Here is a 16519-nt window from a genome sequence, read left to right as displayed (position 1 = left end):
ACAAAATCTGAATGTTGAGGATTAAGTCACTTTTGGAGGCTTTAAAATGTAGTTTTTACAAGAAAGTTTTTATTTTTAATCTATGCCTTGAATTTTTCTGATTATTTCCTTTGGATTGGAGTACCATATAAATATGGTAAGCTGCTATCAGTGCAGTCCTAGTTAAAACACCTTTGAAGTTCCACAGAAACGTCATCTGGTCTGATGACAATGTTGATCATTGTGGCCATAGTTCCAAAAGCTACGTTCAGTACGAAAAACGACACCGCACGTGACCAAAAGAACACCGTAGCCACGGTGACGCATTTCTGTTGTGCAGGTCAAAGGTCGCGTGAGAGGTGAAACACACAATAAATGATCTCAGTTCAATTGTTTTTACATTATAAAAGCCTCACATTTTAACAAAAATGCTTGGGTTTTTACGTCCAATGTAAGACAGAATCACAATTTAATGAAACAAAAATGAACCACACACACACCACATGAATATGTGCACGCAGTATGCCATAGATTTAATTCTTGCCTTTTAATTGACCAAAAAAAGAACAAAAAATGAGAGAATCCTGTGTTTCAAAACGTCAGTCACTAAAATACAGGATACCTTACAAAACCTACAAAATTCAACAATTACAAACATTTTGTTCAACATATAACCATCCCATAGTATAAATTTATACAATACTGTTTTGTTTTTATTTGGCACTTGATCACAATTCGCTAATTTGTATTTGACAGAAATATTACACCTGACGCATTTCTTTTTTTTTTTTTCCTTTTGTAAGAAAAGCTTCTCCGTGTACATTTATAAAAAACAGTAAAAGCGACACATTGTGACAGCATCGTTGCAGTAGTTCGAATTCTCTGCTGGTCTTCTTTAGCATTTTTCTGAACATTCAAAGCTTCTCGATGCTCGGTTACATTCACGGGGCGGCTTCAGGTGGATCCTGCTCAGACTCTCCTCCTGAACGCGGGGCGAAGCCGAGCGAGGAGACGGAGGCGATAAATCCGAGCGAAACCTCCTGCGCGCATCCGGTGGGATGCGCTCGATGTCTGACCAACAGCCCGTCGTTCCGCTGGCAGTTTGAGTATCTATGAACTTATAGTATAAACACACATGCGCCTAAGTCACATGCAAACGTGTCGTGTTAGTTTACATGCCCGTGTACCCAACGACTACATGCAGCATTTCATTAAACAAGTTAAAAGAGAGTGTGAGGCGTTTCTGCGCGCCTCACTTTTTAGTCGAAATAAAAGAATCTGGTCCGCATGCTTGATATCCGGTGACATTTAAATAAACATCTTCTATTATTATTATTTTCATTATTATTATTTCACCACAACTTTGTTCGGAAGCGAACGTTCTGGACTACATGGAATTGCTCAATGAGCTTAGGTGCACTTCAAAAGAAATACCTACACTGTACTCGAAATACCTGGAAAGACTAAGGTGTGTGTTGTGTGAGAAGCTCGAGCGCACCAGCACTTCCTGTGCTCTTACTTCCAATATTTCAAAAATAAAACATAAAGGAACAGACGGAGGGAGAGGGACGCTCGTCACAAAGTCTAAGTACGGATCCGGGAGCATATGCATAGTAGCATAATGTTACGCGATGTGTCCGTTCCAGCACGATATATAAAACAAACAGTCTATCAAGTTTAAAAACAAAAACAAAACAAACACAAAAAAACATGTCTTACGGTAGAAAAGAAGAAAATGAAAGCGGGACTCATTGTGAGCGAAGGACAGACTTCACAGGTCCTCTCTTGCTCACCTACAGCACGTGCTGTATCTATCTCTCTCTCTCTCTCCCTCTTCTGCACGCGCTCAGTCTGTCGCACGCGGCGCTCTGTGTGGACCTAACTGGAAGTTTCGAGAGAACAGAGAGCCAAGCAAAGACACTGATACAGAGACTCCAGTTTACACTGCATATATACACACAACCTACGGTAAACCTTCTCTACACTCTAACAGGCCTACAGGAGAACTGAGGAGATTCATTACAGTCAGAAAGGGGCGGTGAGGGTGGTCTGTAACTGGAAGTGGTGTGGATTTTGCCTGGATTTCAGACAGACAGCTGTTTAGCTGGTGGGTTGGGGAGAGGGGCGTAGAAGGAATATTAACGATGAATTAGGCTCCTGCGGCCATCTTTAAAAAGTCCTCAGTACATGTTGAAGGCCTGGATTCTTCTTCATCTTCATCTTGTCATTCTTCATCATCAGTCTGCTCCATAGTGCAGAGTTACAGGCATGTAGAGTCACCCAAAGAAGCACTGTGAAGAAAACAATCTCAAGTCAGTCAATGTGTCTGTGCACAGATTATTTTAATATCTGTGTGGATCTGCATGTCTAGCAAAGCCAATCACACCTCCTGAATTTTTTCCCTTTCATCGCTTGCTGACAAGCGTCAGTGCTTTTTTTTTTTTGTCAAATTAAAACTATCTTTTGAAAATGACATCCTGAAAGCAGGTTTCACTGAACTCATAATTCTGTATTAAATTTTTTATTAGTCGGATATAATATTCTCATTTTAAATGTCATTTTAAATGTCATGTTTTCATTTGTAAGTGGAAAATCCCCTTCGATAACAGAAATAAAGGCTTTCAAACAACCATCTGTGTGGAATCGATCTATATAATGTGTGGAAATCTGTTCAAGAAATATGTATATTTTAACATTTTATTAGGAGAAAATAAATGAGTGGAGATCAGGAGTGCCGTCCCTTTAATGCAGCGCTCAGATGACACGCTGTATGTCAGTGTGTTGTTATTGCGCAGTGACAGGATGCTTTCTCCAAGCTGCAGTTGGTCTGCAGCATCACTCAGTGAGTTCTGGGAAGCGGGCCTCGTGTTAATCACCACGGCTGGGAATCCACTGACTCACACTGAGGTCACACCGCTTTCCCTCTACCTGTTAGAGCAAACTCACACTTCACCCTGAGTGAGTGGAAGGTAATATCTCACCAAACACACTGTTAAAAAGTGCTACTCAACCCATTATGTTAAAGGAGCTGCATAAAAAGCAACTCTCTTTTTTTTTCTCCACACAGCGTTTTTTTTTTTTTTTTTTTCATTCAGCGTTGGAGAAATAACAAAATGTCTTTCAATGCAAAAACTAATTCTTCAATTATTGTTGATCTACTTTCTACTTTAGCACATTTGAAATAGAGGAAAAACTAACCCAGAAGTAAGTTTTCAGCAAGTTGTAGGAGCTTGTTTTAAGTAAATAATTCCTCAACATGGATAAAAAAGCAGTTCAGCTGGGAAATTATTTCACTTACAAGACATTTTTCACATGTTAAAAGTAAAATAATCTGCCAGTGGAGCTAGTATTTGTAATCATTATTAAGTTACTGTTTACTTTAAAAAAGCTGATATATTATTGGTGTCCACAGTGTGGCACGAGGGCCATTTGTAGCCCTTGAAATGATTTTGATTGGCCCCATGACAACGAGTCAACAACGGTAAAAAAACTTACTAACAAAATAGAAAACAACTTACGACCCCAAACATTTGTAAATTGTTTTTTCGTTTTTCTTTTAATAAGGCAACAGTCCAAAGTTTTTTGTTTACGTTTTGGATCATTAAGGATTTATAGATTTCATAAAAATGGTGTTTACTTTCAAGTAGGTAAAGTTTAAAACAAGAAAAATTACAATAAACTCCTTTTTGCATTTTAAATTGAATGAATTTTGCAGCCTGCAAGTAGTTTCCATTTGCCAGTTTTGGCCTCGTGGGCAAAAGGTTTGGACACCACTGACCTTTAATCTGCTGAAAAGTTATTTGTATGTTACTTTTGTCATATTTACACTATAAACCAGATAAAAAAATTACTTGGTGAGATTTTGTGTTTTTGCAGTGTTCACCATTTGTTAGGCTGGAATCTGGGAAACTTTTACAATACGCTACAGAAAACGTGAATCTGACCAACCTACACCTGTCTAGCAGAGATGGTGAAAATATGACTTTAAAATAAAACTGAACCAATACACTTTTAATCCAATAAAGTAACATTTCACAAATGTCTATAAATGACATTTAAGGGCTTTAAATCAATTTTTCTGCAGGTTTATCTCCAGCCTACCAGGTCACCTCCTACAGCGCTGCAGCTGAGCCCTCCCACACCAGCAGGGCTGGCTGCCGGGGAGGAACCAGGCTTCGTGGGAGAAGAGAACAGCCTGTGAGGCTGGACCTCTGCCCTGCCTCGGTTACATCAGCACCGCAGTCAGGTTTGCACGACTCTGAACCCATGAGGCGTTTCTGCTCTTCATCACCTGTCCTCTAACTGCCTCAAATGAACTTTTAGTGGAAGAGACTGATGGAGAGTTAGGCTTACAGATTGCGGAGCTGCCTCGGGTTTAGAACTGGCCGGCGCTGCTGGGGTCGCACTGCAGCAGGCGGACGATGGACGGGTCACTTTTTGCTCCTTTGATGAACTCTTCCAAAGACAGTTTACCTGTATACGCGCACACACACACACACACACACACACACACACACACACACACACACACACACACACACACACACAGCAGCAGCAGCAGCAAAAGCAAGAAAGCAGGAAATGTTTCAATGATCATGTGGAAATTCGAGGATGAAAAGACTCAATAACACAAAAGAAACGCTAACTTTTATGCGACTTTGACAAAGTTATTTTTTTAGGGATTCTCTATGAACTCTGGATTTTTAGTGCTCAGGAATGACCACCAGGTGGCAGTGTTTGGATGTTTAAATCACCCTCAGACTCTGGCTTCTTCCATACAAGCCACCCATTCGTCCTCCTCCTTCTCTTCCTCAGATGATAAAAAAGTACTTCCTCGTTCTGCCCCCTCACATCATGTCTGTGTTAATAGCTTCACACGTCACGTTTGAAGCATCGCGGTTTAAACGCTTTGGTTTGGTGTGTGTGAAGCTCATATGTCCCAATTCTACCGTCACAAACTGTTAGGATTCTCAGAAAAATGTAAACAGAGAAAAGAAAGTCTGATCTTCCAGTTCCAGATTCCAGTTCCTGTTTGAGTTCAGCTGCAGAACTACTCTGGCTCTCTGCTGTAAGATTTCAGAGGACAATTCTGCAATCTTTCAACATGAAGTGGAATGAAACTAACAACATCTGCAACTGGCACAAAAACAGTCATCTGGCTCAATATATACATTTTCTCAAAACACTGTAACTGAGAGACACATTTATTGATCTGACTCATTAACTATTACATGTATTTATTTCTGGTTCTTTTCCCTCCTTTATTAGTTCATTAACTTTCCTTTTTAAATCCATTTTCACATTCCTGTGATTCCTTTTTACATTCCTATGTACATTAGAGTCATTATGTCATTCTGAAGGAACATGGAGAGTCATGGTGGGAATATATCACACTGAAACAGAGATGGCTGCTTTGCTTTGTTTCAATCTTTGAATTATTATTATTATTTTTTTACATTTATTTTCATATTTTACACTGCAGATGCACCGATTGCAGTTTTCTGGCCGATTGCTGATCTTTAAGAAAAAACATTTTGGTGCCCTCGTCTCTAAAGAAAAAAATATTTTAAAAATACAAATTTTAGTACAATGATACATACTCCTATATGTAAAAAAATGCAGTAACTTCATAATTCTCAAATACTTGATGTTATTGCTACCAGAGCAGATAGCCTGACTAATTGACAAACTAATAACAAAGTTACACTATTCAGTGCTTAAGTTGATACAACTTTAGCAGGTGCTTAGTCTGCACATATAAAATCAAAATTGCAGGTGTATGTTTATAGGTAATTAATACTGTAACAATCAATATTGTCCAGTCCTGGCCACAGTGGAAATAATTACAGGATATCTGTTGTAAATTTAATTAATTACATCATCTTCAACTTTTCATTATTATTATTATTATTATTATTATTATTATTATTATTATTAAATTGTTGTTAAATAGTGTGATACCATGAAATTTTGGTCATTTTTATCAAAGGTTATGATTCTCATACTTTTCCATGATTAGTGTTGTGTGAAAAGAAAAAGTATTTTCTTTAACATGTTTTTTCTTTTAGCTGAAACGAGCAGAAAACCTCCTTCTGTTTCTCTTCAGAGGAGTTTTGACACCTACAGGAATGTTTCCAGCTGTGTTTTACAAACAGTTCATTAAACCAGTTCTTTCTGAGGGAGGCCACTGATCCAAGAGTGTGCAGATAGACCCAATAAAAAAACAGCACTGTGTAAGACAAACTCACCGTCTCTGTTGGTGTCCATCTGCCTGAAGATCTTCTCCGTCCTCTTCTCAGGCGTCGACTCGTCCTCAGGCATCTTCATCACAGACGACACCATCTTATATATCGCCTAAAGAAAAGGACACATTGCTGTTGGAGTAACATTTTAACATCTCCCCTGATTGATAAGGCATCTATGACTCCCACAGTCATGAAGAGGCTAAGCTAACATGACTATGAGGTCAGCTCACCACTCCGAGTATAACAGTGTGTTTTGTGTGTAAACTGTCATTACACCAGAATCTTTTTATAAGCAGAGCATATTAAAAATTTTACTCCAGTTTTATGACTGCAGCATGTGAAGCTTCTGCTGGCAGAAAACCATTTTCAGAACAGTGCCAGCCCAACAACTGGAGAAGTTATTGCAATAAACCATTATCTTGTTGTTTGGAGACCTTTTTCAAGTAATACCAAGTAATACGATCGTAATGGCATAATAATGCAAGAACAAATTCTTAGAGGTCAATAAACTTTCAAATCTATTGAACATTTAACACTGGACCTGCAAGGCTTTTTAAATATCCAAAATAAATGAGCAAAAAAACCAAGAAATAACAAATAAAATGAATAATAAAGTCTCTACTCCAAACCAAAACTCCAGACTGAAGACTTTCATCATCCAGTTTTTCGTAGAAAGAGAATAATGATAAATCATGCAAAATGGAAATGATTGAGTTTGTTTCCATTCATGATGTGAATAACTGATTTGCTCCTCATTGCAACAGTTTACTAGCAAAACTTTTCTTCTGTTTCATGAACAACTCATGAAAGGAACCGTTCAGAAGTCGTACAACCCGTCTCATTCAGAGTGAACGAGTATGAAGTCATTCTGCTCGTTCCGCTCACGTTCACGGCTTAGGTAGACAAACATATGCACGCACACAAACCCTGACAGACTATTTACCCGTGTTGCGTCTCCCCCTGCTCTGTGCTGCGTGGCAGGCTGTTTGGCAGTAAACAGTGGAATCACAGCCCACTCTCTGTGTCTCTAATGGGGAGGTGGGTTTGAGGGGAATGGGAGCTGATATGTGAGCAGAGCAGGGCTGATTGTGATTACAGGCCAGCCAGAGCTCCATATAGGTGTTGATTATGCTACCTATTACCCAGAAGCAGGATGGAGGAGCAGCCGGTTCAGAGAGGAGCGGAGGGACAACCAACACTGACACTTAATATCAGGCCCTGATTTCAGCACAGAGCCGGCTCTGTTATTATCTGATGAGTGTTCAGGACGTTTAGCCAATATCACAGTCAGCTGTCAGCCTTATCTGGAGAAACACACTCACACTGGATCTAGTTCCTAAATCCCTACATGACAATAAGGAGTGAAATGATGGGACGTGCACCGCGTGTCGTCTTAACTCGATTTACTCTGAATTAATTCCCTAAGACCTCCAAATGCTGCATATGATTTCCCCCCCAACAGGGAGCTGTTATCTATTTGTTGCTGTGCAATCTCAATATGATCAAAATCACATTTCCCACTGAAGATGAGACGCGCCAACTGTGTGCAGAGTCTCTCCCTCAGGAGGCGCACTCACTCATAAATTCAATCAGTCCATTAAGTTTTTTTCTCTCTTTATGTAACTTCTGTATCAGAGCAGTAGGGTCGTAGTAGGTAGAAAATTGATCAAATTTCCAAATTTTGAGATTAATTTTAAGAAATTTTCAAGACAAAACAAGAACACTTCTGAGTTTGTAAAGTCCAAAAAAAAAATTTGCAAGAGAAAGACTCAAATTTTGGGATTAAGCTCAGAAATTTTCAAGAAAAAACTTCTAAATTTTTGAGTGTAAGAAGTCAAATTTGACTTTTAGAAATTTTGTGAGGTTGAAAAGTATAGAATTTGCCATGTCTTGTGAAGATAAGGCAACAGGAACATCTTGACATCTCTCACTTTCCACAAATACTTAAAGTGCTGTTAGGATCTTAACCTCATTTCTAAAATCTGATTTTAAATCAGTGTAAAAAAGAAAAGTATGTCATTTTTACACATTTCTTTAGTTGTTGCTCCCCCCCCCCCTCGCTTAAATGTTTCAGAACATTTAATGTTCTGAAACGAATAAAATGTGCTGTTAGGAAATTAATAAAAATAACCAGAGTAAGCAAAAAAGTTCTGTCAAATAATGGTTTCATTTATTAAAAGGAAGAAAAAAAAAAAAAAAAAGATCCAAACCAGCTATGTGGGAATGTAGCTATTCCCTGTCAAATCATGCATGTTTTGTTCCAGTTTCACATTTTACAGCTAAGCCTAAAGAACTTCAGACCAAAATAAAGACATCATTTAAATAGAACCGTTCTGACAACATGAAGTAGGCAGAAGGATCTCAAAAAGGAGCCCTAATATAGAAAAGAACATATAAACTTGTCTCACAATTGTCAAAAACCATTTCTAAGTTTTAGAGTGGCCTAGTAAATGTCCATACTAAAATCCAAAGGAGATAATGTGACTTTAAACAGGCTGTTCCAACTTCAACACCTTTCAATACTGAGGAAGGAAAACCATTGTGCAGCAGACTGAGTGGGTTAACTGAGGACTTCAGAGACTCATTGCCAGTTTATTGAAAACGCTTCATGGCGGTTATTGCCTCAAACCACTTTGGAGGTTTGGGGGGCAATTACTTTTTCACACAAAGCCAAGTTGATTGAGAAAGTTTATCTTAATAAATAAAAGTTGTTTTTTTTAACACTTCCTTGGATGATTTTTCTTTTTTTTTTTATGATTTGAAAAACTTAAGAGGAACAATTCTGAAGCCGGCAAATGTTTTTTTCTGGCACTGTATGCCCTGATGAGTAAAACCTTTGAATTTAAATACTTCAGTGTTGCTGTTTTACATGTTGTCAGCTTGTGTTAACCTTCAGCTCCCTTCAAATTCAAATTCAAAAACACTTTATTAATCCCAAAATGAAATTAAATTTCGTTGTAGCTCAGTTCAGATTCTTCAAAGAGTTACAGGTGCTGGTCATAAAATTAGAATATTGTGATAAAGTTCATTATTTTCCTTAATGTCATAATAAAAATTAAATTGTCATATATTTTAGATTCATTGCACACCAACTGAAATATTTCAGGTCTTTTATTATTTTAATTTTGATGATTTTGGCAAACAGCTCATGAAAACCCAAAATCCCTGTCTCAAAAAATTTTAATATTATGAAAAGGTTCTCTGAACGAGCAATAAAAATAATCATCTGAATCAACAAAGTAACTCTAAACACCTGAAAAAGATTCCTGAGGCCTTTAAAAACTCCCAGCCTGGTTCACCGCAATCATGGGTCAGACTGCTGACCTGACTGCTGTCCAGAAGGTCATCATTGATGCCCTCAAGCAAGAGGGTGAGAAACAGAAAGAAATTTCTGAACGAATCGGCTGTTTGCAGAGTGTTATATCAAGGCACCTCAGTGGAAAGTCGGTGGGAAGGAAAAAGTGTGGCAGAAAACGCTGCACAACGAGAAGAGGTGACCGGACCCTGAGGAAGATTGTAGAGAAGGGCCGATAGAACTCAGGTAAAAATACTTAGCAAACAGCACACAAAGCACAAAGCTCTCTTTCTAGCGTGGGGAAGTGCTAACCATACTAGCTAACAGTTGGGCTAGCAGCGGTTCTGCCTGGGTGGCTCAGTCAGAGTTTTAAGAAGTGAAAAGGCAAAAGAAAGACTTGCCATCCATATGTCAACAGTGTCATCAGAGGAAGCCGAAGCCAGTCTGAACTGCTCCAGCTAAATGTGAAAGATTCTCTTCCACTGGACTGCTTTCTTCTGCCTCATCAGATAACCTGTATGAATGCCCCCCTCCCTCCGCCTGCCAGCAGGAACAATTACCCCCGCCCTGCACCCGTCTGCTCCGCTGACAGCACAGCCTTCCAGATGAAAGACATGCAGGCGTGAGATATCAACTGCTGATGAGTGGATGATGTAGCTTTATGCGTTTCTATGTTCGGCTTTCGCCATTGTCTGAAGAGCCGCGCCGACTCTGATCTGTCCCATTCAATTACTCCCACAGTAAGGCTAATTATGAGCATCAGCAGCGTTTACACACTCTCTGCAGGAGAGAGCATTAAATAGTGGGAGAGAGCTGGAGTTCTCCGTCACTGGCCAATGGCGGCCGGTGTCTAACGAAACATAAAAGCATCAGTGGGAGGGATGGCAGGGTCCTCTGGGTGAAGCATCGGAAAGTGGCGGCAGTCACGCGGCTGTAGCTGACTCTACTCGTCACAAAAAGTGAAATCTGAATAGCGAGCTGTCCAAAATGAAGATTAAAAACAACAATCATTATGTCCTTCTAAAGCAAATAATTCTAACTAGGTGCTTTTTAATACCTAACACACTTCAGGTGAGTTTCAAACTGCAGGAACCAGAACTGAAAGCATTCAGATCAGATGGAGAAATTCTCTTTTTTTGTCTCAAACTGAAATCTCACTTTGTGCTGCAGAGAGTGGCGAGCCGTCACCTCAGCGGAGAAAAGGTGAACGGATGACAGAGTAAATGTTGTGCCCACGAGCAATTACAGTATTTTATCTGAATAACTGGCAGGTGGAGAGGTAAGAGGTGCAGAAGACCTTCTTGCTGCTGTGTGATGCAGAAAAACCGCAATACTGAGAAGAAATGATGAATGTGTGGCATATACTCTGACCGTTAGATCAGTGCAAACACAATTTATCACCTCAGGTTAGTGTGAAAGGTTCTTAGATAAATGAAATAAATAATCAGGGATCTGGGGGCCCAATTTAGCTCTAAAATCATGAAGCTTCAACTCCACCTTTAGAATATTTAAACATTCCTTGTTATGCCAGCAGCAACTTGTTGAAATATTGAGAAATAATGCATTCTGGTGGCACTGATAGTGAAAGTAAAAGTATGTTCAGTAAATTTGATGCCAAAATATATAGCTTCACAAGACACTCAGTATTCCTCATTTTAACTTTTTACTGTATTTTGTGTAGTAGTTATCATAAAATTACTACTTATGTCTTCTAATATTATGACTTTATTCTCATACTATTACTACATATTTCTCTCTTATCTTATTACAACTTTATTCTCATATTATTTCTACTTCATTGTCCTATGACTATACTCTCGCATTGTTATGACTTCATTCTAGTATTTTTTTTTTCTTCCCCTGTCAGTAATACTCCATCATATTAATGTGATGATGATAAACTGACTGATTAGTGTTTCTGCCACTGTTGTTTCTGTGAGATGACCCACACATATCAATATATTTCAAAATATGGTTGGGTGTAGTTATTCATGTGTTGTTAAGTGACACCAGTGTGCTAAAAATGCCTGTAATGATGATTATAATAATAGGAAAGTTTTATTTTAGACCAGTTCTTGTGTTTCCTCCTCTGACTGGATGTAGAAAAGATTTGTAGCAAACAGAGACTGGTGCATTTTTCTTATTGTCCCTTCCATCACCATGGCATTTGATACCACAACATATCATAATGAAATTTTGAATTTCAGTTATAACTACAGTAGGAAGGAAATCAATTCTCAATTAACTACAGCTACATGAAGATGCAGATATGTCTACTAGTCATGTTTTCCCTCGTTTGCGTAGGTAAGCCTGGAGAAAAGCCTGTAAGAATCTGAGTCAGTGCGTTCAGCACTTTAGTCTTTGCAAACAGTTTAAGATTCTAATGGGAAGCAGGCAGAAGGTTGATGTCATTAGGCTGCAGAAGGAAGAGACAGGTTGAGGTGTGACTCGCTGCAGTCTGGGTAAGGTCAAGGTAAGAACATGGAACACATGTCAGATCTCTTTCCTTTAACTTACTGCAGCTGCCTTGAAAAAAGTGAAGGAGGCTTAATTTAAGTCTAAAACTTTCATACATGTAGCAACAGGCATAAACAGTCACAGGAAATGATTTCACTGAATATGAGAAAGACACAGAGTTATAAAGTAATCAGGAAGTAAAACCAGCCGCCGAAGCTGCTGTCCCTGCCAGAAGTTTACATATCAGCCGGAAAGTCAGAATCATTTTGAGCTTTTGATGAGTTTTAAATTTTTCTCCACCATATAAAACATAAACTTAAAATAATTCCACCTAGTTGTATTTAAGAACCACTACATTTGGATATCGTGTAATTGCACCACTTCCAGCAGAGACTGGTTTAGGTAAATAATTAAAAAAGTGAACTTCCTGAACTTTATACGGAAGTTCAGTCCGTATGAAATCATACGGACTGAACTTCGCATTTCTCTAGAGAACCGCTCAAAGGGCTCGTACACTACATGTCTCACTCAGCTAGATTAACCCTACTCAACACTGATACACACATCAGTAGACAACCTGGGGTCAAGTGCCTTGAATAAGGGCACAAAGGTCATTTCCTATCAGAAAAAAACTTCTTGGTTACATGAAAAACACCTAGGTGTAAATTTGCCAGGTATGAATAATCTTGAGTTTATTAGTTAATGTAGAAGAATCAAAAAGAAGCTGTCCTGTTGTCAAAGCTCAGACCACAAAAACGCCTGTTTAACAAAATGAAATTCACTTTAAACTGTAAAATAAACGGAATTTAAAAATGCATAAACATGGTTGGCAGGTTTTTGCTGAAATAGAATATTTAATTCTATATTTTTGGTAAATATTAGTCACATTTTGGATTTGTAAATATGTTAAGTAGTCTTTGGCCTCTAGTCCACATGTGGATATTTGGGAAAATTTTTTCTTATACTTCACTTTTCATTAATGCAAAAACTCAGTTTCAAATCACTAAAAATAAATACTTATAAAAACTCCAACCAAAGTGGAGATTTGATAAAATGCTGCATTTGTTTTCATGGGAAAACAGAGATTTAGGGACTGTGACAAATAATGCACCAATATATCCACTTAATTGCTTTGACATGATTCTAAATCAACATCGTTTTGTCTTACTAACTTCATATTCTAACAGGCTATTTAAAAGTAGTTCAAACTATATATTTTTCCACATCAATGAACCTTCTGGTGCCATGTTTAATTTCTGACAGGAAATCCTGATTGCTTTGAAGCAATCTGGTTGGCTGACAGGTTTAAAAAAAACAAAACAAACAGGGCAGTGGCAGTCAGAACGTAGAGGCAAAAAGAGTTTTTACATCAACAAAACATATTAAAAGCTCAGACGCATTTCAATGTTCACAAAAAGTGGGATCTAGAACGACTTATCTCCCCGAATCCATGTGGTAGAAAGAGCCACATCCCGCTCCATGTCTTTCAGAACTTCCTCTCACTTCCTGGGTATTCTGTTCTTAAAATATCAGCAGAGGCTCACAGTATCAGACACGGGCTGTGTTACGGATACATCTACAGCACTGTTAGGTTTTACTTTAGTCCAATGTTCTAGTTCTTACATGTGTTCCCTAAAAGTCAGTCAAGACACAATCAGGGAGTTTTAGAATGTTTTCTGTACTGCCTGCAGCTGGTTAAATATGATGCGAGACACTCACCTGCACTATCTCCAACATCTCAGCTTTACTGATGTACCCGTTCCCGTCCAGGTCGTACATACTGAAGGCCCACTTCAGCTTCTGCTCCAGCTTGCCGCGGGACGTCACACTTAAAGCGATGATAAACTCCCTAAAATCTATCGTCCCGTCACCGTTGGCGTCGAAAGTGCGAAAGACGTGCTCAGCGAACTTGGAAGCGTCTCCGTATGGAAAGAAGTTTCCGTAAATCTTCTTGAACTCCTCCATGGACAGGTTCCCACTGGGGCAGTCCCTCAGGAAGCCCTTGTACCACTCCTGGATCTCATGCTCGGTGAAGTCTGTGCTCTCCAGCAGGTCCTGCATCACCTCGGGACGGAGCTTGCTGTTCTGCTTCCCCATGTCTGTTTGTCCTGTCAGTCACTCAGCTCGCTGCTGGGAGGGAGACACAAAGGAAAGATGGTTTGATTTTAGGACGCCATAGTTAGCATGCACTTCAGGACGTCTAGCTTTCATCTCAGGAGAACAGTTCAAAGTTTACATGTTCTTACATTTTGAATTTTGATAAATGCATGTTACGCAGGTCTAAAGGTGAGGAAATAAAGGTGGATTTTGTCCAACGAGAATCTGTGTCACTTTTGATGTGTTTCTGTTCTGAGTAATGTGAGTGTATTGGGATCAGGAGTGTGGAATTAGCAGAGGGATGGGCAGCTTTAGTTTGTGTGTTGTTACTTTTTTATATAAATGTTCATACTTTTCATGCAATGACCATCTCCACATGAAATTTGCTCTACAGTCATATTCAATAAATTAAAATATGCATTCTGATTAAGCTGAGTAGTCCGACAAAAAACAAACAAACACTTTTACCTTTAAATTTGTGACTTTTCACAGACTTTTTTGTTAGATTTCTGACATTTCTTCAGTTTTCAGATTTTTTTTTTCAATTTCTGACTTTTCTTCAGGTTACTGAAGAGTGTTCAGTGCACATTCTGAACATGCTTTTCATTAAGGCTACATTTCTGTATTAAAAAACTTGTTTCATTGGTCTTAATCAATGTTTTAATTTAAATATGACATTTTCATTAACTGCAATCAGAAACACCAGCTTTCAAATATCTTCCTGTTTGTAATTAACTTACATAAAGTGATAAAATTCTGGAAATTAAGTAAACTTTTCAATAATATTCTAATTTATAGAATGGGTCTTTATGAGGGTCAACAAATATTACCTAAATGAATCAGAAAGTAGGCCAAGCTGTCAGTTTGACTTTCCGTTTCAAACATGTCTCTTCGTCAATGCAGGTAGCTCATATTAATGTGAAATTAAGCAATGTTATTGGGCCGTTGTGTGACGTTGATTCAATAAAAGTGGTGCGGTGGACATGGTGTGTGAGAACCGAATCAGTCTTGTGGTTAAACTTTTCAATATGTCCCAATAATGTAATCTTTGACTTACCTGGAAAATGATTTTCCTTTGCTACTATGTATTACTACACCACTGAATCAAAAGATACATATCCAATAATGTGGCAGGACCATTACTTTAAACATAAATTAGACTTTTTTCAGTTAATTTTTCGTTACGTCCCAGTGCTCAGTTTTTATCTGCAGCTTCTGACTGTTCACAATTCATTATAGGCAACTGGAACCAGCAAAAGTTTGCCAACATAAAAAAAGTGTTGAAGCGTGAGGTAGGAAAATGATCTACTTGAATAGTTAAATAGAAAACTTCACAAAGTATGACCCAAAAATTAAAACACCTCAAAGACACCCTCATTTGGACAGAAGAAAATCTCTCCTACAAACTCCTGGAGCCCTCCATGGAAAGCAGATCTGTGTACTCAGAGTAAACACAGCACCATATGCACACCGTGCCTGTAATAATCCCATTAAACTCTCTCGATTAAACGCCAAATTAGGCTGAGATGCACAAGAAGGAAAACGTGGTGTCATCAAATATTACGTAAGATGAGGTATTTAAAGAAGATCCTCCACATTAATAAATTCTTGAGAAACTATTTCTCCCCATTCAGAAGTTATCTACAGTGTTTGTGTTTGTAGTTCAGGTCTTTATGAAGCGGATGCAGCTTTACAATGCCCATTCGCGCTGTTTATACTCAATTTATAAGTTCCTGTTAAATGAGAAATGCAATATTTGCTTAAAATATTCACCCAGACAGAATGGTTGACAAGCATTTGATTGAGGATAAAGTGACACGTCTACTTTCAGGGAACACTGGCTGACTGCAGGCTGAGAGTGGAGAAAGGTCAGCTGAAAATTATAGTCATAAAACATCTCAAGGAACACACCTCAGAGTACTTTTTATCACAATAACTCGCTCACTAGAAACTATACAGTGTTTCATTTTCAAATCAGCTTAATGGTGACATCATGGGCAAAAATTCCCAAGTAGCTCCGTTCATAAAAATGTTTTGTTCACACAGCAGTGTTGGACTTCCAATGAGAGAAATGAGTGACACGGACAAAAAATCAGCCTGCTGAGATCAGAACAGTGAGAAGAGGCACACTGGTGATGACTTGAGCCTGTCTCTTTCTCTGCTAGCACAAACAGGAAGTGCCTGGTCATAAAGAGATTGCACTCAAATATCGTTTGTATCTTTTTGTACAACAAGCGTTCATGCTCGTATTGAAGTAGCTCTTAATATTTTGCAGCAATCCAATGCAATTGGGAGTGAGAAATAGCTTAATGGCCGACCTCTTTGGTTTGCACATGCCTCAGTGTTTGAGATTGTATGTAAAGTAAAAGTGTCAGGAAATGAGTCACTTGTATCCACAAAACCACAGTGAATTAAAGGCTGCAGTTGGAAACCATAGGAGATGAAA

At 38.6% G+C, this 16519-nt stretch overlaps 1 protein-coding gene across 6 annotated transcripts in view; it reads right to left on the bottom strand.

Annotated features, from left to right (window-relative positions):
* Nucleotides 1–483: 483 nt before the first annotated feature.
* Nucleotides 484–16519, bottom strand: part of ncalda (neurocalcin delta a) — a 72471-nt gene continuing 56435 nt past the window's right edge. For 4 of the 6 annotated variants that reach the window (XM_015041723.1, XM_015041727.1, XM_015041722.1 and 1 more), the window contains 4 exons: nucleotides 13696–14106; nucleotides 6228–6333; nucleotides 4333–4452; nucleotides 484–2270 (listed from right to left, as the gene is read on the bottom strand). In XM_015041723.1, the coding sequence (XP_014897209.1) occupies nucleotides 4355–4452; nucleotides 6228–6333; nucleotides 13696–14073 (582 nt within the window). In that variant the 5' untranslated portion in view covers nucleotides 14074–14106 and the 3' untranslated portion in view covers nucleotides 484–2270; nucleotides 4333–4354. The remainder of the gene's footprint in view (nucleotides 2271–4332; nucleotides 4453–6227; nucleotides 6334–13695; nucleotides 14107–16519) is intronic. The other 2 variants (XM_015041726.1, XM_015041725.1) reach the window with 1 other exon arrangement.

This window comes from Poecilia latipinna, unplaced genomic scaffold (genome assembly GCF_001443285.1).
Source record: "Poecilia latipinna isolate Pla-1442-1.1 unplaced genomic scaffold, P_latipinna-1.0 Scaffold566, whole genome shotgun sequence".
Taxonomy (NCBI): Eukaryota; Metazoa; Chordata; class Actinopteri; order Cyprinodontiformes; family Poeciliidae; genus Poecilia; species Poecilia latipinna.
This window is presented reverse-complemented; position numbering and strand designations above follow the sequence as displayed.